Source organism: Saimiri boliviensis, chromosome 13 (assembly GCF_048565385.1).
Source record: "Saimiri boliviensis isolate mSaiBol1 chromosome 13, mSaiBol1.pri, whole genome shotgun sequence".
Taxonomy (NCBI): Eukaryota; Metazoa; Chordata; class Mammalia; order Primates; family Cebidae; genus Saimiri; species Saimiri boliviensis.
This window is the reverse complement of record NC_133461.1, coordinates 78,054,616-78,077,475: the sequence shown is the minus strand read 5'-3', so window position 1 is coordinate 78,077,475 and position 22,860 is coordinate 78,054,616. Positions and strand designations below refer to the sequence as shown.

Here is a 22,860-nt window from a genome sequence, read left to right as displayed (position 1 = left end):
TTTGCTTTTTTGTTTCAGGAATTTGTGTCATACTTAGATCTTCCTTACTTTCCAAAAAAAAATTCTTACCACAGTATTTTCTTTTTCTTTCTTTTTGAGATGGACTTTTGCTCTTGTTGCCTAGACTAGAATGCAATGGTGTGATCTCGGCTCACTGCAACCTCTGCCTCCCGGGTTCAAATGATTATCCTGCCTCAGCCTCCCAAGTAGCTGAGATTACAGGTGTGCATCACTACGCCTGGCTAATTTTTCACCATGTTGGTCAGGCTGGTCTCAAACTCCTGACCTCAAGTGATTCACCCGTCTTGGCCTCCCAGAGTGCTGGGATTATAGGTGTGAGCCACCGCACCTGGTATCACAGTATATTCTTTCTTTTTTTTTGTGACGGAGTTTCATTCTTGTTGCCTAGGCTGGAGTGCAATGGTGTAACCTTGGCTGATTGCAACCTCTGTCTCTTGGGTTCAAGCGATTTTCGTGCCTCAGCCTCCTGAGTAGCTGGGATTACAGGCATGTGCCACCATGCCTGGATAATTTTGTATTTTTAGTAGAGATGACGTTTCTCCATGTTGGTCAGGCTAGTCTCGAACTCCTGACCTTGCCCTCCTAAAGTGCTGGGATTACAGGCATGAGCCACCAGACTTGGCCTGTATTCTTTTATTTATATATATATATAAATATATAAATTTATATATATATATAAATTTATATATATATAAATATATACACACACACACACACACACACACACACACACACGTACACACACACGTATATATTTTTTAGAAACAGAATTTTGCCATGTTGCCCAGGCTGGAATGCAGTGGCTTTTCACAGGCATAATCTTAGTGCCCTAGACCCTTGAATTCCTGGGCTCAAGCAATCCTCTTGTGTTGGCCTCCTGAGTAGCTGAGACTGCAGGTATACAACACCATGCCTGGCTATTCTAATATTTTATCATCTCATTTTTACCTATAAATCTTTGATACAGATTCAGGTTCTTCATGTCTCAACACTATTAATAGATTTGAGGTTGTAACTTAATTAAATTCTTTTTTTTTTTTTTTTTTTTTTTTTGAGACAGAGTCTCACTCTGTTGCCCAGGCTGAAGTGCAATAGTACGGTCGAGGCTTACTGCAACCTCCTCTTCCTGGATTCAAGTGATTCTTCTGCCTCGGCTTCTTGAGTAGCTGGGACTATAGGCGTGTGCCATCATGCCCGGCTATTTTTTGTGTTTTTAGTAGAGATGGGGTTTCACTGTGTTGGCCAGGCTGGTCTCGAACTCCTGACCTCAGGTGATCTTGCCTGCCTTGACTCCCAGAGTGCTAGGATTATAGGTATGAGCCACTGTGCCTGACCACTTAATTAAATTTCTATTCATAATTGGGACTATTTCTCAGCTTTTATTATTTATTGATTTGCTTATTTATGTACCATTTTAATATCTGATAGAGCTAATTCCCACTTGATGGTATAGGAATTTCTTAAGCTGGGGTCTGTGTATATGGAGTTTGTGGGAGATGAGGGATGTATATGAATCCAATGAAATACAGGTTTATAGTTGTGGTTACATTGTGATTCTTGGGAGAAATCCATAATTTATTAGATTCTCAAAAGGATGCATGACTCAATAAATGTTGAACCACAGATTTAGAAGAATGTTAGAGCCTTACATCCTTAAGGCAGTCCCTCATGAATGTTATCTTTTGAATCAAATTTTGTTATGAACTATAGATATAAGTAATTGTGCATACATAAAATAACCTGGAAACTGCATGAGAAATTGGTAACATTGATTGTCACATGATGAACTGGTGGTGGTTCAGGAACAAAGGTGGGAGGGAGACTTCATTACTTTCTTAGGTTTTTGGAATTTAGAACCATATGATTGTATTACCTTTTCCAAAAAGTGCATAATATTTTAAAAATTAAGGTGACCAACTGGATAACTCTTCAGTAGTGTCTCTAGAATTATTTCTGTGGAAAAAGAACAGTTCTTGGTTACTTACTGGCTTTTTTTTTTTTTTTTTTTCCAGATGGAGTCTCACTCTGTCACCCAGGCTGGAATGCAGTGGCGCAATCTTGGCTCACTGCAACCTCCACTTCCTGCCACCACACCTGGCTATTTTTTTTCTTTTTCTTTTTTTTTTTTTGAGACAGAGTTTCACTCTTGTTACCCAGGCTGGAGTGCAATGGCACAATCTCGGCTCACTGCAATCTCTGCCTCCTGGGTTCAAGCAATTCTCCTGCCTCAGCTTCCCGAGTAGCTGGGACTACAGGTGCGTGCCACCATGCCCAGCTAATTTTTGTATTTTTAGTAGAGACAGGGTTTGACCATGTTAACCAGGATGGTCTCGATCTCTTGACCTCGTGATCCACTCACCTCGGCCTCTCAGAGTGCTGGGATTATAGGCGTGAGCCACTGCGCCCGGCCTATTTTTTTTCTTTTTTTTGAGATGGAGTTTTGCCCTGTTGCCCAGGCTGGAGTGCAATGGCGTGATCTTGGCTCATTACACCCTCTGCCTCCCGGGTTCAAGAAATTCTTATGCCTCAGACTCCGGAGTAGCTGGGACTACGTGCCACCATACCTGGCTAATTTTTGTATTTTTAGTAGAGGTGGGGTTTCACCCTACTGGCCAGACTGTTCTCGAACTCCTGACCTCGTGATCCACCCACCTCGGTCTCCCAAAGTGCTGAGATTACAATTGTGAGCCACCGTGCCTGGCCCTAGTTTTTGTATTTTTAGTGGAGATGGGTTTCACCATGTTGGCCAGGCTAATTCAAACTCCTGACCTTTAGTGATTTGCCCACCTCAGCCTCCCAGATTGCTGGGATTACAGGCATGAGCCACTGTACCCTGCCTCTCTTACTAGCTTTTTTATTTTACTAGACTTAATGCTAGAGTTCTTTGCCAGGTCACCTTCCAAACCACTGCCAATTACGTTACCTCTGTATCTCATTTCTTTGGAGAAGTAAAAAACTTGCAAAATGGCTGTATGGATTAAATGAGATAATATATGTAAAACATTTGGCACAAATGTTAGTTCCTTTTCTCAATATAAATTTTTCTTTATAGGGAGTCTGAAGATACGGTATTGCTGGTCCTCAAAGAGATTTACCAAACCCAGGGTATCTTCCTTGATCAGCCTTTACAGTAAAAGTCACCCATCTATGGCTGCTTAATGTAAGTTTTAAAATGTCATGTATGGTTAACAGGTTATAATGAACTATAGAGCCTCAGGTTCTTTTTTTTTTTTTTTGAGACGGAGTTTTCGCTCTTGTTACCCAGGCTGGAGTGCAATGGTGCGATCTCGGCTCACCGCAACCTCCGCCTCCTGGGTTCAGGCAATTCTCCTGCCTCAGCCTCCCGAGTAGCTGGGATTACAGGCACGTGCCACCATGCCCAGCTAATTTTTGTATTTTTAGTAGAGACGGGGTTTCACCATGCTGACCAGGATGGTCTCGATCTCTTGACCTCGTGATCCACCCGCCTCGGCCTCCCAAAGTGCTGGGATTACAGGCGTGAGCCACCGCGCCCGGCTAGCCTCAGGTTCTTTATAAATAATACTGTTACCTGTCACCAAGATCTAGGCTGCTGTTCATTTTTAGAAGGACTGGTAGAAATTCATAGGGGAAAAAACATAGTAGCCCATTTAGAGGAAGAATAGTGTATGTCTGTTTTCCTAGAGATTTTGTCCAATGACACCTGTCATTTTTTTAGGATCTAAGCTTAGAATCTTAATGGTTCTGATTAAGAATTACTGTGGCAACAGTTATGATTTTAATTACAAACCACCCATCTGAGATATAAATTACTCAGCTTTTTAGATGTGAAACTATAAAGTCTGTATATTCGACTCTGGCATTGTCTGTGGTTGCCTTCCAGTTGTGACTGCAGCTCTTCTCCCACTCTCTTCCCTAGATGGATACTGAGGGATCCTTCCCCAGAAAATCCACCTGTTTGTTGCTGCAGTTTTCCTCTCCTCAGCTGCGTCATTTCCTGCATGTTGCCTGCCACTTACCACTGGGGTCTTCGGAAGATAATCTTCCTCTTTGGAAATGAATGGAAAAGCAAAAGGAATACCCTGTTACTTTTCACCACTGGCTTCATATAAACACTTGCCATCTTTTCTTCAGAGCAGGGGGTGGTTTGTATCTTTAACTCTTTGATGATAGTTTATTAGGTGCCACACTTTATTGATTAGTACTTGGTGTAAAGCCTATTTGGGGTTTGATTTGTTTTGAGTGAAGTAGACATGTTTTTAAGGAATCTATTGCTTATCTTTAGAAAATGTTCTAGTTTGGAAACAGATTCTTGAGATTTAGAAGGCATTTTAGAGTACTGTCATCTCTTGTTTGTGTTGAACTGAAGGCTAAGTCTCAGCGGATATGGAAAAGGCTTTTGAATGATTTATTTTTGAACCAGCATTTCTTTCATATGTGTACCATATGAAGGACTAGGATGAAGCTTTAAAAAACTGTTCACTCTCTTAGAACTGACTGACAGACTTACTGCTAGAAATCACTGATGTTCATTGTTTTTGCAACTGTTTGAACTGCTGTGAGAGTCTAAAGCTGACAAGTTCGTGTTAAGTGTATCTTTATAAAGCAAAGATGTTATATATCGTAGGCTTCCCTTTTATATTTGATAGAATTTGATAATAGCTTCTATTGTTACATTGAGAGTAGTTATAAAAGCTGATGAACCTGAACTTATGTAGCCTTTACAGGCTGCTTAGGTTCTAAATAAAATCTCTTAGTGTTGCCTTTATGGCGAAACAATTTGTCACCTGCCCTTTCTTTTTAATTTTTGAGATGGAGTTTTGTTCTTGTTGCCCAGGCTGGAGTGCAATGGCGCGATCTCGGTTTACTGCAACCTCCGCCTCCCAGGTTCAAGCGATTCTTCTGCCTCAGCCTTCTGAGTAGCTGGGATTATAGGCATGCACCACCATGCCCAGCTAATTTTTTGTATTTTTAGTAGAGACGGGGTTTCTCTATGTTGGTCAGGCTGGTCTCAACCTCAGGTTATCCACCTGCCTCAGCCTCCCAAAGTGCTGGGATTACAGGCGTGAGCCACCGCGTCTGGCCCAACCTGCCATTTCTACTTGGGCGAAGGTGGTATTGTGTATCCTCTTTCCTTTTTGGGTATCCATAATCCACAAAGCATATTTAAAAGGCTCCTGGCAAGGCCAGGCACGGTGGCTCACGCCTGTAATCCCAGCACTTTGGGAGGCTGAGGTGGGCAGATCACAATGTCAGGGGTTCGAGACCAGCTTTACCAACATGGTGAAACCCCGTCTCTTAAAAATAAATAAATAAATAAATAAATAAAAATAAAAATAAAAGGCTCTTGGCATGGGCAGCATTGGTTGAGCAGGTAGGTTTGGCTAGGGTGAAATGTTTAACTTACTCTGAAAGAAAAACTTATGCCTGTAGGGTCCAAGAAACAGCTATTGCAGAGTCAGTGTCAGCTGAGTCTGGAACCTATGAAGTGGGGTTTAATTCTAAGAACACAAGTGACTGACTGCACACTAATTTTGTCAAGGCATCTTTTTCACTATTTTGCTGTAGATTTTTCTTCTTTATTGGTCAGTTTGTCATTGTCTTTGCAGTTATCTTTATGATAGTCCTTTCTACTTGCTCTGATTCCACAGGCCTCTGTTTATAGAGTGGCAAAGGCAGGCCAGCTGTGGTTTATTGTTTATATATTTTTTTATGTTATGGTATCCAAAGCCTCTGGCATTTAATGTTTATTGAAGCCATTCCGTAGACAGTAGTGGTCTTTATCCCTTTCTGGAGGAAAAAAAGGAAAATGAAGGGTAATTACTGTTGCCTTGGAGATTGTAGAGGTAACGCTGGGGTGTAGGTCAGGCCTGGCCTTTCCTTGTCATGTGCTGATGGTCTAATGCTAAGTACGCCACTAAGTTTCAGATTTTATGGAATACTTTATTTTTTAAAAAGTATATAAACTTGGAGTTACTGAGAATTAAGAAGCATTCACTGTATATTAAGGGGAAGCTTTTGCCAAGTTGCAGTCTTCAAATTTATGTTTACTCTTCCTATTGGCAAAATAGGTGCTATTTAAGAGTAAAACAAAGGACAAGAGAGAGTGAGTCCCTGTAACCAAAGATGGACAACATAGCCCTGGATAGCCAGATAAACCACTCTTTGTATTAAGAAATGTTTCCTTCCTAGTGGTGAGGGGGTGGGTAACTGTGAAGAGCTTTATATCTTGGCTATTCATGGTATTATATCTGTATATTCCCAGGATAATAAGCTTGATTGAAATCCTGTATTTAGTCATATATTATTTGCACTGCTTTCATTTGTATCATGTGCAATCTGTAGACCAAGCCTATTTTAAAACTCTGGTACAGCATCATTTTGTACATATTCCCAGCTGCAGAATTAGTATTACTTATCTCGGCAAAAGAGATTGTTTGCATGGAAAGAGTAATAGCACTGATTAGATTTCTAATATTTTGCACTTTTGAAATGTTTGTTTTTTTACGTGATTATATTTAAAACTTTAGTAAATACTGAAATCAAACCGTATTGACTAGTTGCCTACTTTCACCTGGACTCATCCGTCACAAAGTAAAGAAAATCAATACAGTAACGATTTTCTCTTCCTTTATGTATTGCTAAAACAAAAAAAAAAAAAATAAAGTTTTGGGCAAAGAACTAACAGGTAAGTTCTTTTCCCTTGATTGGTGTTTTTATTGTCATAGGCAGTTGTCGTTCAGAAGTTAAAGCATGGCAATTATAAGATAAATATGGATACTCTTCTTTGGTATTTATAAAAATTAGCCAGTACCATAGGTAACAGCATTTGAATCACTTAGGGTGGATGAGGAATTCAATGTTTTGCTTTATTAAAGTTCCAGCTCCTTAATGGTACTTTAAATATTTAAAAAAAAAAAACACAAATTTACCATTTTATTTGAATATCAGGTTTACTGAAGGAAAAAGATATATTGAAAATATAGGAAGATACAGATAAAAGACAAGGTCATATTTAAAGTATAATCACAATAAAGAGAAAGGGAGCTGTAGGTCCTATGGCATCAGTTCTGATGACACACTGTAACTGTTCCTTATATCCCATTGTGAAGAAGGGGCAGAAAAAGATTCATTTGTCCTTCAGGTGGTGATGTCTGTAATTTTTCTTTTCTTAGTCACTTGGCAGTATTGGTGCATTTGAGCAGATCTTCATTTATGAATGGAAGGAGAGAAGCTCACAGTTACGGTCAAATGAGGTAGAAACAATCATCTGTTAGTACTGAAACCATACTCCTGACCATTTTCTTCTTTATCATGGTGTTCACTTCGTAATCCAACACTGTTTATGCCCACGGTGTTAAAAATGTGTAGCAGTACCAGATGGCTGGACTCAGGTAAGATACGCACAAAAGTGATAAATTACCCCAGATTTGACATTTTCCTATTTAAGGCTTGATGGAATTGTCATCACAGAAGATAAACAGAATCAAAGTAATTTAGCTGGTCATGCCTTAGATTTTAAGATTTTTGAGCTTTACAAAATGGAAATTAAATTTAAAACTATGTAGATCTTTGGATATCAATCTGATAGGCCAGATTCATAAGCTGTTGGATGCCTTTGAAATATCCCTTTACTAGAATATATGGCATACAGTAGTTGACAAGAGCTGTGCCTCCTCAAGATAGAGCTGTGTGAGCAGGGGCAAAAGTGCGTAATCATTTGGAGGCAGAATACAGTGTGACTTATGTCCTCACTTGTACCTTGGAAGGGGAAAAAATGGCCAAAATTTCTTGTCTTGTGCATGGTCCAGTTTGGAGGGCTAGTTCACCTGTTCTTCATGGAAGTAGATTCTTTTTTTTTGAGATGGGGTCTCACTCTGTTGTCTAAGCTGGAGTGCAGTGGTGTGATCTCGGCTCACTGCAGCCTCTGCCTCCCAGGTTCATGTAATTCTCCCACCTCAGCCTCCCGAGTAGCTGGGATTTACAGGTGTACCACCTCTCCTGGCTAATTTTTATACTTTTAGTAGAGACAGGGTTTCACCATGTTGGCCAGGCTGGTCCCAAACTCCTGACCTCAGGTGATCCACCCTCCTAGGCTTCCCAAAGAAGTGTTGGGATTACAGGCGTAAGTCACCGTGCCTAGCCAGATTCAATTTTTAGATATCAAAACAATAAGAATCCCCAGGCTGCTTCTGTGCAGTAGAAAGTGCACGTTTGTCCTGAAATGGTTTATGGCATTCTACATCAGTCAGAGGAGGATAATACTGCCGATAGCAGACATAGGCAAATGTCATTCCAATTATGGATCCAACGAGTACATCTGAAGAGAATAGAAACAAGGTCTTCTCTTAATATTAGGCTCTTAAATCCTTCTAGTGTATTGCATAGAGGACTTGTCCCTCCAGGATATTCTACTATGGTGCTAAAATCTCAATTCTAGATTTATGGTTTCATTAGGCTTTCTCAATTTTATCATAGTTACAGGATTATCATTGTCAGGTTGCTCTCCGAACACCAAATCAAAACACATCTTTTGTTTTTTTTTTTTTTTAAGACAGAGTTTTTCTCTTTCATCAGTCTGGAGTGCAGTGGTGTGATCTCAGCTCACTGCAACCTCTGCTTCCTGGGTTCAAGTGATTCTCCTACCTCAGCCTTCCAAGTAGCTGGGACTACAGGTACGAGCGATGACACCCAGCTAATTTTTGTATTTTTAGTAGAGATGGGGTTTCTCCATGTTGGCCAGGTTGATCTCGATCTCTTGACCTTGTGATCTACCTGCCTTGGCCTCCCAAAGTGCTGGGATTATAGACGTGAGCCATGGCACCTGGCCCTTCAAAACACATCTTAAGTAAATACAATAAGCTTTGTTCAGAGTGTATTAAATTATATATTTTTTAACTCCAAATAATAATAAAGGTCCACTTAATGCTATTCATCTACCCATCTTCACTATTTAAAGGGTCCTAGAGGAAGGAATAAAGTCTTTTAAGAGTTGCTTCTCTTGGCAAAAAGCTAGTTTATTTAAAATATGGTTCCTGAAGACCTGTGGGCAATACTATCAATGTTTTTTTGGAATTGTGGCTTTGAAGGTAATTCTATAATTTTTTTTTTTTTAAGGTACAGTCTCAGTCACTTGGGCTGGAGTACAGTGGCGTGATCTCAGGTCACTGCAGCCTCCACCTCCCAGGTTCAAGGGATTCTCCTGCCTCAGCCTCCTGAGTAGCTGGGACTACAGGCATGTGCCACCATGTCTGGCTAATTTTTCTATTTGTATTTTTATTTATTTATTTTTGAGACAGAGTTTTGCTCTTACTGTCCAGACTGGAATGCAGTGGCATGATCTCAGGTCACTGCAACCTCCACCTCCCAGGTTCAAGGGATTCTCCTGCCTCAGCCTCCCAAATAGCTTGAATTACAGGCATGTGCCACCACGCCTAGCTAATTTTGTATTTTTAGTAGAGATAAGGGTTTCACTCTGTTGGTCAGGCTGGTCTCGAACTCCTGACCTCAGGTGATCCACCTACCTCAGCCTCCTAAAGTGCTGGGATTACAGGCATGAGCCACTGCACCTGGCCTCAACTAATGCATTTTTAGTAGAGATGGGGTTTCACTATGTTGGCCAGGCTGGTCTTGAACTCCTGACTTCAGGTGATCTTCCTGCCTGGGCCTCCCAAAGTGCTGGAATTACAGGTGTGAGCCACCACATCCAGCCAGGTATTTTATAACTTGGATATTTTACTTACTATAGTATTCAGCTTAAATTTGTTTAATTACATGTTTTCTTGAATTTTACTTGTTTCTGAACAAAAGTCCTATGACAATGAACCTGATTTATTTATTTATTTATTTTTGAGACAGAGTTTCACTCTTGTTGCCCAGGCTGGAGTGCAGTGGCATGATCTTGGCTCATCCTGCAACCTCCACCTCCGGGTTCAAGCTATTCTCCTGCCTCAGCCTCCCAAGTAGCTGGGATTACAGGCATGCACCACCATGCAGGCTAACTTTGTATTTTCAGTAGAGATGGGGTTTCACTGTGTTGCTCAGGCAGGTCTCAAACTCCTGACCTCAGGTGATACACTCACCTCGGCCTCCCAAAGTGCTAGGATTACAGGCGTGAGTTACTGCGCCCGGCGAACCTGATTTTTAAGAGAGTAAACTGAACTTTGAGGTTTTAAATTTCTTATACTTTCAGTTTAACTTGAACTTACAGTGCTTCAAATCATGGAAAAATTAGGACATTTATCTTTGGGAAACTCTTTTGCTCATTCTTCCTATAATTTTAAAAGCATATTCTTAGTAACAGAACCCAGACCATCCATACTCATTGATTTGTTCATTCAGCAGACATTTGGTAAGCATCAGGTTCTGGGAATAAAATGAATGAAATATGCACACTTCCACGGCATAAATACTTCGCTTACCTTGCCAGTGATGCTTGTAGTCACACGTGCGGGACAGTGCAATCACAGCTGCAAAAAGCAGAGGCGCCAGAAAGGCGCAGAGCCTCCAAGACTTCCCACGGCCTCGCGGTGTGAAGCAGTGTAACTTCCCTGCCAGGTAGAAGGAAGCAAAGGCCAGACCAGCAAATGCAACTAGAATCAGAAAAACTTCTAAGTGTGTATCTTTTAAAGGAAGCGACCTCATTCATCTCCACATAGGAGGCTAGAGAGCATGAGCATGTTTTTATTTTTATTTTTTGAGACAGAGTCTTGCTCTGTCACTCAGGTTGCAGTGCAGTGGCACCATCTCAGCTCACTGCATCCTCCACCCCCCGGGCTCAGGCGATTCTCCTGCCTCAGCCTCCCGAGTAGCTGGGACTACATGCATGTGCCACCACACTCAGCTAATTTTTTTTTTTTTTCTTTTGAGATGGAGTCTTGCTCTGTGGCCCAGGCTGGAGTGCAATGGTGTGATCTTGGCTCCTAGGTTCAAGCAGTTCTCCTGCCTCAGCCTCCTGAGTAGCTGGAACTACAGGTGCCCATCACCACGCCTAATTTTTTGTTTTTAGTAGAGATGGGGTTTCACCGTGTTAGCCAGGATAGTCTCGATCTTCTGACCTCATGATCCGCCCACCTCAGCCTCCCAAAGTGCTGGGATTACAGGCATGAGCCACTGTGCCTGGCCTAATTTTTATATTTTCAGTAGAGACAGGATTTCACCATGTTGGCCAGGCTGGTCTTGAATTCCTGGCCTCAAGTGAGCTGCATGCCTGGGCCTCCCAATTGCTGGGATTACAGGCCTGAGCCACTACGCCCAGCCATGAGCATGTTTTAATCCTTTTTTGTGTATATGTCTAGTGTAAATCATTGTGAAGGAAAAGGAAACAAAAAGAAAAATAAAGGACTTCGTGTGCCGAAGTTAATGTTTTATCTGAGAATAGTTTTGGAATACTGGCTATCTGAATTAACTTGTTGATGCCTTAGTTTCCTCATTTATAATAGTCAAGGCTCAGACTTGTTAAACTGTGGAGTTACTAAAGAAGGGGGATTTTCCAAATTCTAGAAACAACAAGAGTAGTCAGATTTTCCAATCCCTACTAACTTTCTAGGTTAAATTCAGTGACGTGAAAACAAGCATAGGGATAGAGTCCATACGATACTCATACAGGAAGAATGTCCACTGGGGAAGCTCTTTCGGCCCTCATTCACCACGTCCTTATCCCCTGTACACATCAAGTCCGAATGGGCTAGCCCATCAGGGAAGCAGCGGTAGAAGAAATCGGGGCGTGGCCTGGAAGAAAGAAGCGTGGTTGGAATGTAAATCATTAACTCCAGAAATGATTTTTCAGTTGTAGCAGACATGAATAATCCTGTGAACTATTGGTCAAAAAATGCCCCAGCCAAAATAAGGTAACTGGATTAGTACAGTCACCACACTAAGAGAAAAGCCTTGCTTCCAAGGTCAGCATTTAAGGTAGTTAGGGGAAAGCCCCACCCCAGCACATGATTACTTTTTAGGGCAAACAGCAAATGACACCAGCTTCAGGAGATGCTCAAGAGGTCACCGACCCCTCTGCTGTGGCTGTTGGTGGGAAATGCTGTTCAGGGCAGAAAAGAGCCCAGGTGTCACCTGGAGGACTGAGGTGCTCGGAAGGGAGTCAGCAATGAATGAGAAAAGAAAGATCAGAGTGAAGATAAAGGGGAAAAGGATAAAGACACTGGTGGTGGGCACCATTACCTCTCTGTCCTGGTGGGTAAGGGCTGAGGCAGATGCTGGGGTGGTTGGCTCTTGTCACTTACCTCCCTACGATCAGTTTTATTATGTTGGTAAAGACGCCATTCAGAGCCAGGGCAAGGCTGGCAGCTGCAAAGCAAAGCAACTAGTTAGTGGGATCTGTCTAGGAAGAAAGGCATGGTCGTGGCCTCACTTGAGAGAGCAGCCATGCTGTTTCTGAGATGGATAAAATCCAGGCCTGGGCACAAAATTAATTACGGTCCTCAGTGATCATTCTATTGCAGCCGAGAACTTCCGTACTAGGCCAAAGACATTTCTGAGGTACAAATAACCCAGTGCATTTAGGCACAGGGCTGCCTGCGGTGTAGCCTGCGTAGCCACATCCCTGCAGTGCTATTTTCTTCTCCTGCGGGGATAGAGTTCCTTTAGGAATGCAAAAACTGTGTGGCCTCCACACAGGCTCCCCGTGGCTGAACCCCACAAAGACTTCTTAGGTTCCCAGCACGAAGAAACCGGCCGGAAAGGGCTGGCGCTCACCCAGGCAGGCTTGTCTGCTGTCTCTTGTGTCTGCCTTCTTGAGAAATTTGGCCAGGAAGATCAGAGACAGTGGAGAGAGAAATGCAATAACCTGAATTGGAATGTCAGAGGTTAAAACAATCCAAGGAAAGCCACACTCGTGTTTAAAGCAGCTCCTACAGGGAAAAGGGATGGGCGTGACACGGCAGGACTCACGAGTGCTAACACAAGGTCTTGAGTGTGCTTCCTGGGGGCGTAGCCGGGCGCCAGGCAGCACCCCCAGTGCAGTGCCCGTGGTGCTCGGCCCGGTACCTCAGGCGGAGGCGGAACCCGGCGCACAGCAGCGGAGGGGGCAGCGGGTCCCTGCAGAGGCCGCCTCGGGGCGGAAAAAGGACATGTGCCCGCGGGAAGCCCGGTCACGGGGAGGGAGGAGGGTCGATTTTTGTCCACGCACAAACATCGGTTTGGTGGGGAAATACTCCGCCTCCACGTAGGGGTTCCGATAGAGCCACATCTCCTCCGGCTGGATAAGCCTCTGGAACGGGGGGAGCAGCTCCGTCACCCTAGAGAACAAAGAAGCGCAGAGCAGGTCGTCTGGCTTCCCTTCCGCGGCCCGGCCCTCCGCCCTCTGCCGCCTGCCCGCCTGGGAAGCGGGGCCGCCGGGGCCCGGCTGCGGATCTTACAGGAAGGCCGAAAACAGCGCGAGCCGCACCCCGACTTCGGCCCCAAAGGCCGCCGCCGCCGCCGCCTTCCCCATCCGGCCGCGAGACCCGGTCGACGTCGCGCTGACGTGGCCGCCTCCGTGGGGAGGGCCGGGCGGGGAACTACGCACCGCCCCCCTTTTCCGGCCGCCAGCGCTCTGGCGGCTCCCAGGAAGCTGGACGTGCAGTGGGCATGGGCTGGCAAAGGGGCCGTGAAGCCAGCGGACCTGCCCTCTGGCGCATTCAGCGGGGAGCCAGCGTCCCAGCGGCAGCCGTGAGGAGCAGCTCCTCTTCACACCACTGCGGGGAGCAGCCTCCCCCTGGGACTCCGCCTCTAAATGTAAAACCCTACAGCTCCCTCAGAGCCTCGTTCCTTAGCAACGCAGCGGCATTCTGCAGGAAGCGATACCGACTGAGGTGGGCTCGATTGTGTCATGTACTCTTCCAGGGTGGCCTCCTGCCCAGTGAGTTGTAGCAAAACTATTACTGGCAAAGAACAAGCCCACATTTAATTTGGAACATACAGGACAATTTATTGAAGTCAATCTCAAGCAAAATCCGAAATCAGTGGAATGTCATTAAAAACCTTTCCAAATTAATCCTCACGGAAGAAAAAAAAAAAAAAAAAAACCACACTGGAATTCCAAAGTATTTGTAAAATAAAAAAGGCAACATCTCAGTAAATATAATGTACAAAAATTGTATGTTCCTACCAGCACACACATCAGTAAGAAGCTTAAATATTACAGGCAATCCTAAATACACCGTAACTAGTCAACAATAAGCTATCTATATACAGGTTAACCAAGCTTTACACGTTTCACACTATGCAATAAAACATAGGCCAATCAACAAAATCCTCAAAATATCATATATCTTGAAGTCTATGTGGCAACATCAAATCATTATACAGTAATGCCCTAGTGGAACACCCCCAGGGAAAATGAACACGAATCCCTTAGTGTCAAGAGCATCTAGCCAAGTCACAGAAACTCAAAAGAGATTGACTTTAGTGAATATTGATGCTTTGTTATTCAAGACTCAAGTCTCGTGAGTTAGGCAAAATAACGGTTCACAGGATCTACAAAGTTTATTACAGATAAAGTACAGAAATAATCTACAAAGATTATCATAAAGAACACGAGAAAATGAAAACAGTCTGTAGGTATCTGTGTGTGTTGTGCAGTATCACTCAAATGGGTACAAATGAATTTCTCGTTTCCAAATATACACACACCCTTGCATATAAAAAATGATATTAGCCAGTTGTAATACTCATTTAGCATCTTATTAGTGGCAATATAATTTTCTTAACATAGGGTATGTAACAGGACAAATGAGATAAAATAATGACAACAAAGTTTTATCCAGTCCATTTCTAAACTGACAAGAATATCTTATCAATACCTTATATAGGTAATCTGACAGATACTTGAGGGCTATTTGCACACATCAACTGTGTTGGCAGGCAGGGAAGGGAGCAGTAAAAGCTGAGGGTGCTTTTTCAGTAACTAGCAGATGCAGTAATGCCACATAAGAAAACTAAAGACTGAAAAAATGACTTTGGCATCTGTTCTATTTTCCCTTTTTATTTACACATAAATTACTTTTACAGCCTACTGAAGGACAGGTAACTCTCATTTCCCCCTTCATACGTGCCACAAGCACCCAAACTTGTCACTTATGCAATGGACTGACCAAAACAAAACAAAAACAGAAATGGTTTTCGAAAGACACAGATTACCCACATTTTGGGAGTGTGACATTAAGTGCAATTTTAAATTTTTTTCCCTACACAGACATAGTAAAAGGAAAGATGATGTGCTTGGGGACAGGGTTGACACAATGACAAAATAAAGAACATACATAGGAAGTATTCATAAAAATGCTGGTATCTCATGCAGGAGTCTCTCCCTCAAGTGTGTTCAATCAATCTGAGCTATCTACTGTGAACACTCCCATTTGCAGAATTTCGCCTTTAATCCACACTAAAGAGGATAAGAGACTAGGCTATTTATTTTCAAAACAGTTTACAAAACAATGCTTTCTACTTCATAAATTTAAAAAGAAACTGTAAAATAAGGAGAATCTGAAGAGTTTCAAGTACTTAAAAAACCTGAATTCAATGAGGCAGAGGTCTCAATGTTAAAGTGACTACTTCGTACCTGTGGTAAACATTATGATCCCCCCCACTTACCCTATTTAACCCCCCTTTCTCCTGGTACCCCACCCCAGGTAAAAGTTGGTGAGATTTCAGTATATACACATTTCCAACTTTTCAGTATTAATTTCATTGCAAAGCTGTCAATTATACTACTCCCTAGCCCATCTGAAAATGGAAGCAAGTTCTATTTTTTGTTTTACAAATAACCAAAAACCAATTATTCTAGGTAGCCTTAGGCCAAAGGAAAGTGTTTCATTTGATCAATTCATGTCTGCACCAACTTGGACAATTGGGGGGTGGCTGGATGCATCAGCCTTATGAAAAGTAACTTTAGTCTACACTGCCCAGAAACAAAGCAACTTTCCAATGTCCTTGGTATCTCATGTGGAAGTACATCAAATGTAAGCTTCCCAAGTCGTGAGGGCTCCATAGTAACTTGTTTTCTTATCCTGTTAAAGGACATGGCATGTAGCAGCCAGCACCTTGACTTTAAGGTGAATGCTAAAGGAAGAGCTTTGTATTTAAAAATGAAATGAAAAACAAGCAACAAGTCCTGGGCAGTCCAGAGATTATATTCTCTACAGATGGCCTGTTTGCAAACTTTAGGTCTGGATTTGACCTATTGGAACATACCATGCAAGAAACTATTCAAAAAGGAAATTCCATTTCATGAACTAGGAAAGTTGTCCAACAGCCTGTCTTATCTGAGAGTCCTTTACATGATTAGATACTCAATATCTCTGTTCTAAAACATTATTTACAGACATGTTTTCAAATATTTTGTGTAAATGGCAGAAGGGAGCTGGGAGCAGCCCATCCACCTCCATTACTTTTTTAGTTTTCAGGTATGTTCCTGAATCGAACATACAGAAAAATTCCAAATTTTAAATGATTTCCAAACTCAGCCAGTTCTATAGATTAGCGCAGATCATTTTTGAGAATTTAGAGTGGCAAAAATGAAAATAAAACCCACCTCACTCCTATCTCTGTCCCTGATTAGACATTAAAGAAGTGAATCACTGCCTCTGGCTGCTTCAGCCTTCCAGGAATGAAGGGCCATTCACCCTGTCCTTCCCAGCCAGCCACGGGCAGCTCTTCTGATTCCTCCCTAGCAGCAGCGGTGGTCCAGCCACTCCCTCCCCTGCACAGTGCCTGGGAAGGTTTCCCAGGATTTCATCTTTAGCTCTTACTGATCCAATTTCTGAAGATTTAGGCTGATTATCAAAAATCTTATGTTCACTTCTTTCAATGAATTAACATGTTAAAAAAAATCTACCATTAGCCCATGCTGCTTTAAGTTATTTCATTGTTGGACAAGAATAAAAACCAACCACTTATACTCTGACCACATACAGATTTAAAAGTTAACAAATACCAACTTTAGACAATGAGTGAGCAATATGTCTTTTGGACTATTTCATTGGTGTAGCACGGGCACAGTGCACATATACTCAAGCACAGATAAAGGACAATTTTATCTTTCTGCATCTATAATCTGCAACTTAAAAATATACCAAATAGGTCAACATTCACGCTATGGAGGTGTGAGGAGAGCTCCTTGGCATTGGCATGACTAAAACGACTTTTTAGACCATTAAAGAACACTCATGGCCAAAGACTTCAGAACTATGGTTAGTTTTTTTGTTTTTGTTTTTTTGAGGCGGAGTCTCGCTTTGTTGCCCAGGTTGGAGTGCAGTGGCATGACTGATCTTGGCAAACTGCAACCTCTGTCTCCTGGGTTCGAGCGATTCTTCTGGCTCAGCCTCCCGAGTAGCTGGGATTACAGGCTTGTGCCACCGTGCCCGGCTACTTTTTGTATTTTTAGTAGAGACGGGGTTTCACCATATTGTCCAGGCTGGTCTCAAACTCCTGCCCCTGTGATCTGCCCACCTCGGCCTCCCAAAAGTGCTGGGATTACAGGCGCGAGCCATCATGCCCGACAGCTATTTTGTTTTCTACTCTGATTTCTGAAATGGTGAAACAATCCTATTAATCATAAAAAAAATATTTAAAAAATTTCAGCAGAGCTGTGTTACAGATATGAAAATAAAACGTGACACAATGAAGAAGCTGCATAAAAATACTGAAACCTAAGGTATCTGTAGTATATAAGATGTACCCTGGCTTACCATATAAAAGTTATTAGATAGTAAATAGCATTAAGTCTAAAAGCAAGGAGATAAGATTTCATGTTGGATACTGTTTCAACAAGAACTGTATTTGGAATATTAAAGGAAATCCTTATGTTGTTAGTAAGTTTAAAAAACCAAACATCATATACAAAATAAAATTTTAGTATGATAAAACCTAGCTTTTCTTAAATTATTTTTTAAAAGGACATCAAACTATATAATTGCTCAAGAGCAACGTTTAGTGTTTTGGTGAGCTGTATTTCATGTTACTTGTAGCAATTATATTTGGTGACATGGATTGCATTTTCCATTTTGCTCTTTCTTTTGGGACCATATCTAATCAACAGAAGTACTGGAAGCCCAGTGAGTCACCGCAGAATTAATTGCTGGAGTTAGGCAAATGGCAGTTTAGGAGCTTCAGTAAAAGAATGTAGTGTTATTTTTTACAAGAGAAAATCCAGTATAATTGCACATTTACATACAAAAAAAGAGGCACAAAACAGCTTTTTTCCCTCTTTCCATAGAAGAGCTCTAAGTTGATAAGCAAACAGAATACTCAGTACAGCTGAAGGAATGTGGTAGAGCACCTACCCTCCCTACCTTCATAAGGTTACTAGGTACTTAAGGGAAAATAAATGCTACCAGGTACCAGCAATTGTAAGCAGTCAAAATTCACAGAGAAAGTTAACGTTCATTCAAGCTAACCCTAGACTTCTACTTAGTACAGTGTTACAACAATGTCTGACATTACTAATTATTTCATACAAGGAATACTGGAATATATATATTCCTAAGCATTAAAACCAAGTGAGTTTCGTGAGCAGACATCTTGGTATACTTGCGTCTTTAAGAGTCAAGCATCACCGTCAACCATTTTTGCTAACACTGACTTTCTTGGGCATTTTCTCCAAGTGCTTCCTAAGATGAAGTGTGTTTGTGTGGCTCTTACGTATCCTGTAAAAGTAGAAGTTCTTCCCCACAATGGGAGCAATGTTAAGTACTGGATAATAGAAATTATTTATATGTAACGTGGGGATGCCCCTACTACTTTCACCCCCCAAATTAGGAACTCAACCAAAAAGATCTATTCAAATACAATTCAAACTCACTTGTGTGGTTTTACCAGGAAACATGACTGAATGGTCAGCTGACGAAAGAAATGTTTGATTAGGAGAGGAAAACAGAGACAAAAAATAAAGTGCCTGTATTTCTCTCCAGTTTAGACCAGGGTCTACATTAAAATTGGACAGAAAATGGTGCTTATACGATCCAGCTTTTGGTTTGTGCCTTCATTCCCCTTTAGCTGCCTTTATCAGTGTCAGGAAAATAAGAATGACCATTCCAACGATGCCTCAGATCCACAGAAACGCACTTCATCCAAACCCAAACCATCCATGTCAATGGAAAACGTTCCAAAAATCAGTGAGCACATACATTCCTCTTTTTCCTTCCTCCAAAAAAACACACTGTATACCTTTCTACGTAAAGTTACCATAGCACAAAGCCCACCTCGTTTAAGACCACAGAGGTAAAATCCACCGAGGCATTGTTTTCAAGAGGCCAGATTTCCTGCTTCCATAGAGCTCTTCTCTAAGCCTGTGAAAAGCATTTTGAAGGGAAAGAGAAGTGAGTCTACCTACTGCTTAGTAGAGGTATATAAAGCTTATCATACCCTTTCCTAGAGGGCTTTCTCAGATTCCTACTTAAAACACACACATACACTTGATTAGACTATTGAACTACGCTTCTTGAAATTCCTAAAAATGAAAATAAATAAAGGAATGATGGCTACTTTTGCTTTATACAACCAAGGAACACATCTTAGACTTTAAATTTATCTCATTAGCAAAACTTTCTTTTCTCTTTGTTCTTATTTTAAAAGCAAAACCTTTTCTTTTTCAAGCTGCAATGGCATTGAAGCACAATAAAAGGCAAGAAAAGACCAAGGGAATTTAACCCTCCACAAAAGAATCCCTAAACCAACCCAAACAAAACAAAACCAGACACCACCAATTGCTTCTGCCTGCATGAACTGGTTTCCCACTTTTGCTTTAGTAAGGCAGTTCCGATGGCAAAGGCTGTATGCACTGTAGCAGTCTCTTCTTTTTAAATGCATGATCTATTTGCTTTTTTCACTGAAATAGAAAGGAGGGGACACCACACATTTATTCTTTTACTTCTTCTCCATGATCTTGTGATTCCCATTTACATTTTATCTTGCTCCAGTATTCTGGTGACACAGGAGACATGGGGTCGTGTTCCGAGCAGCAGAGGCGGCCTTCCAGTGCGGAGGGAACCAGGGCCCCCTTTTCATGATCTTTACAAAATGAATGTGGACAGAACTCACAGAAGGAAACAGCTGCACTGCTGCACTCATCGCACTGATGCCACGGACACTCCCATTTTCCTGAGTCGGGGAGAAGGGGAGGGAGAAGTGCCCAAGTTAGTGCCTGTCTTCATTACCTGTGAAAAACCCAAGTTCCTTCTTCTCTGATTGGAGATGGAATTCAACTGATTACAACTCCAAATTTCAACCAAACACAGATATGGGTGTAGTATTTAGGATGGATGTGAGCTACTGGCCAAAACCCAATGCCATAGGTACCAACTACCCACCTGTGGGAACAGTATACAAGAAACCAACCCTTGATGGCTGACAGGATATCCCAAATGTGTAAGGGGAAAGATTTTTTGCCAGCATATTTTTTTGCAATTGTTTGTTCTATTCAACATTTCCTGTTCCATGGCATGGAATATATTCTGAGTTACACATAGTTGGCAAAGACACAAGTTAGGGAAAGGGTCCTGAAGGTCCAGCTTACCATATGGTGGCTGAGTCAGGTTAAGGCATAGGAGGTGGTATGCTTTGGGACAGTCTTTTTTGTCACACATGACCAGCTCTCCACCATCTCCACATTGAAAACAGTAATCTTCATGCATCTGCTTTGGTTCTGTTTTGATCTTTCGTCTCTTCTGCTTTAACTTAGCATTTTTTGCCTTCTCTTCAGTTGTTGACGCACATGCCGACTGGCAGGAAAAAAAAAGATCATAGTTTCAAAGATCACAGACAGTGCATAAAGCTGGACACAGACAGAAAAACCATGCAACCTCACATTCATTTAAATTCATGTGGTGTACAATTACCTAAAAACATCAGGAGGCCTTATCCTGCAACAAATACTATAACAAAAATAAAGCTTTGTTTTCACTGACTTAAAAATTATTTTTTTTTTGAGATGGGGGCCTCGCTGTGTTCCCCAGGCTGGAGTGCAGTGTTGCAATCTTGGCTCCCTGCAGCCTTGACTTCAAGGGCTCAAGCATTCCTCTTGTCTCAGCCTCCCAAGTAGTTGGGACTACATGTGCATGCCATCATGCCTGGCTAATTTTTGTACTTTTTTTTTTTTAGAAACGGTCTTGCTATGTTGCCCAGGCTGGCCTCAAACTTCTGGGCTCAGATGATCCTCCTGCCTCAGCCTTTCATTGACCTTTTTTTTTTTTTTTTTTTAAGTTTCACTCTTGTTGCCCAGGCTGGAATGCAATGGCGCGATCATGGCTCACTGCAACCTCCGCCTCCCAGGTTTAAGTGATTATCCTGCCTCAGCCTCCCGAGCAGCTGAGATTACAAGCATGCACCACCATGCCCGGCTAATTTTGTATTTTTAGTAGAGATGGGGCTTCTCCATGTTGGTCAGGCTGGTTTCGAACTCCTGACCTCAGGTGATCCACCCACCTTGGCCTCCCAAAGTGCTGGGATTATAGGCGTGAGCCACTGCACCCGCCTTTTTTTTTTTTTTTTGAGACTGAGTCTCATTGTGTTGTCCAGGCTGGAGTGCAGTGGCGTGATCTTGGCTCACTGCAACCTTTGCTTCCCAGGTTCAAGCAATTCTCCTGCCTCAGTCTCATGAGTACTTGGGACTACAGGTACGTGCCACCACACCCGGCTAATCTTCTGTATATCAGTAGAAAGGGGGTTTCATTGTGTTGCCTAGGCTGGTCTCAAACTCCTAAGCTCAGGCAATCCACCTGCCTTGGCCTCCCAAAGTGCTGGGATTACAGGCATAAGCAACTGTGACTTCACTGACTTTTGAATAGGGTAGCTTTTTAATTTTAATTGCAGGGGTAGTGGTAAATCCAAGCAACTTTTAGACAACCTATTAATTTTTTCATTGTAATATCATTCACATACCACAAAATTCACCATTTTAAAGTGTATAATTCAGTGGCCTACAGTATTTTGTGGATTTTTTTAAAGTTTTAAATTAGTTTTTTGCTAATTTCATATTCAACCAGAAATATAAATACATTTTTTTCCCTTTTTTTCAGTAGAGATGGGGGTTCCACCATGTTGGCCACGCTGGTCTCGAACTCCTGACCTCAGGTGATCCACCCACCTCAGTCTCCCAAAGTGTTGGGATTATAGGTGTAAGCTACCGAGCCCAGCCTATAAATACATTTTCAGAACCTAACAGACCTTACTGATACAAGCTTCCTTGGAAAGTCACAGTCTAAATGTTTGGTAAGCCCAGCTTATGACCCACAAACTAATCCAGGTGCTCAAATTCCAGCAGGTTCCTGAGATGGTCATAAACAGCCTTCTTCAACAGCCCTTCTCCTTATCTGCTGTTGGCTGGGGGCGCTCCCCTGCAAGACTGACCTTTGGCCGCACTCCTAGAAATCCACTGCAGTTATCTGCCCCGCAGTGGCACGCCGTTCTGCCGTTGCCCAGGCAATCTAGGTTATAATTAAATGTTAACTCCATCCCTGAAACACAGGAGAAATAATTATTCATACTTGAGTCATGGGGAAGAGAAATGCTGTCATAGGCACACTCTCCTAGTGAAAAAAGAGACATCATTCTGGCATGAAGGCGTTTCCCTTCCCAGTGTTCTATCTCATTGATAACAGTGATGGTAAAAAAAAAAAAGAAAAGGAGAAAAACGGGAGGAAAACATGCTCACTCATGAACAATGACAGCAACACTACATGTCCTAAAGAGTCATGTCCTTTTCATAGAAGTGGTCAAAACCAATGTGATAGGGTGTAACAATCTGCAATCTGTGCTCAGGAGAATAGGTTCTAGCTCAGTCTGCTTTTCTTTTTCTTTCTTTCTTTTTTTTTTTTTTTTGAGACGGAGTTTTGCTCCTGTCACCCAGGCTGGAGTGCAATGGCACGA

General features: G+C 42.1%; 3 protein-coding genes across 14 annotated transcripts in view; 1 reads left to right on the top strand and 2 right to left on the bottom strand.

Moving 5' to 3' along the window:
• The window catches only part of DDHD2 (DDHD domain containing 2), a 35,969-nt gene extending 29,417 nt beyond the window's left edge, over positions 1-6,552 (top strand). Inside the window, exons 17-18 of the mRNA XM_039463407.2 lie at positions 3,074-3,181; positions 3,920-6,552. Of these exons, the coding sequence (XP_039319341.1) occupies positions 3,074-3,155 (82 nt within the window). The 3' untranslated portion in view covers positions 3,156-3,181; positions 3,920-6,552. The remainder of the gene's footprint in view (positions 1-3,073; positions 3,182-3,919) is intronic.
• A 382-nt stretch (positions 6,553-6,934) lies between these two features.
• PLPP5 (phospholipid phosphatase 5) lies at positions 6,935-13,802 on the bottom strand. Of its 2 annotated transcripts, none has more exons than XM_039463408.2 (7): positions 13,374-13,802; positions 13,145-13,253; positions 12,712-12,802; positions 12,240-12,303; positions 11,606-11,730; positions 10,422-10,592; positions 6,935-8,320 (listed from the first exon to the last, which is right to left on the bottom strand). In XM_039463408.2, exons 1-7 carry the CDS (start codon positions 13,445-13,447, stop codon positions 8,157-8,159), a joined length of 798 nt encoding a protein of 265 aa, XP_039319342.1. In that variant the 5' UTR covers positions 13,448-13,802; the 3' UTR covers positions 6,935-8,156. The 2 variants fall into 2 exon arrangements, with proteins under 2 accessions (XP_039319342.1, XP_039319343.1); XM_039463409.2 differs by having other exon boundaries at positions 10,422-10,550.
• Positions 13,803-13,898: 96 nt separating this feature from the next.
• NSD3 (nuclear receptor binding SET domain protein 3) overlaps positions 13,899-22,860 on the bottom strand; it is a 122,431-nt gene continuing 113,469 nt past the window's right edge. For 10 of the 11 annotated variants that reach the window (XM_074383857.1, XM_074383858.1, XM_074383856.1 and 7 more), the window contains 3 exons: positions 22,342-22,448; positions 20,510-20,714; positions 13,899-20,094 (listed from right to left, as the gene is read on the bottom strand). In XM_074383857.1, coding sequence (XP_074239958.1) covers positions 19,853-20,094; positions 20,510-20,714; positions 22,342-22,448 — 554 coding nt within the window. In that variant the 3' untranslated portion in view covers positions 13,899-19,852. The remainder of the gene's footprint in view (positions 20,095-20,509; positions 20,715-22,341; positions 22,449-22,860) is intronic. The other variant, XM_074383862.1, reaches the window with a different exon arrangement.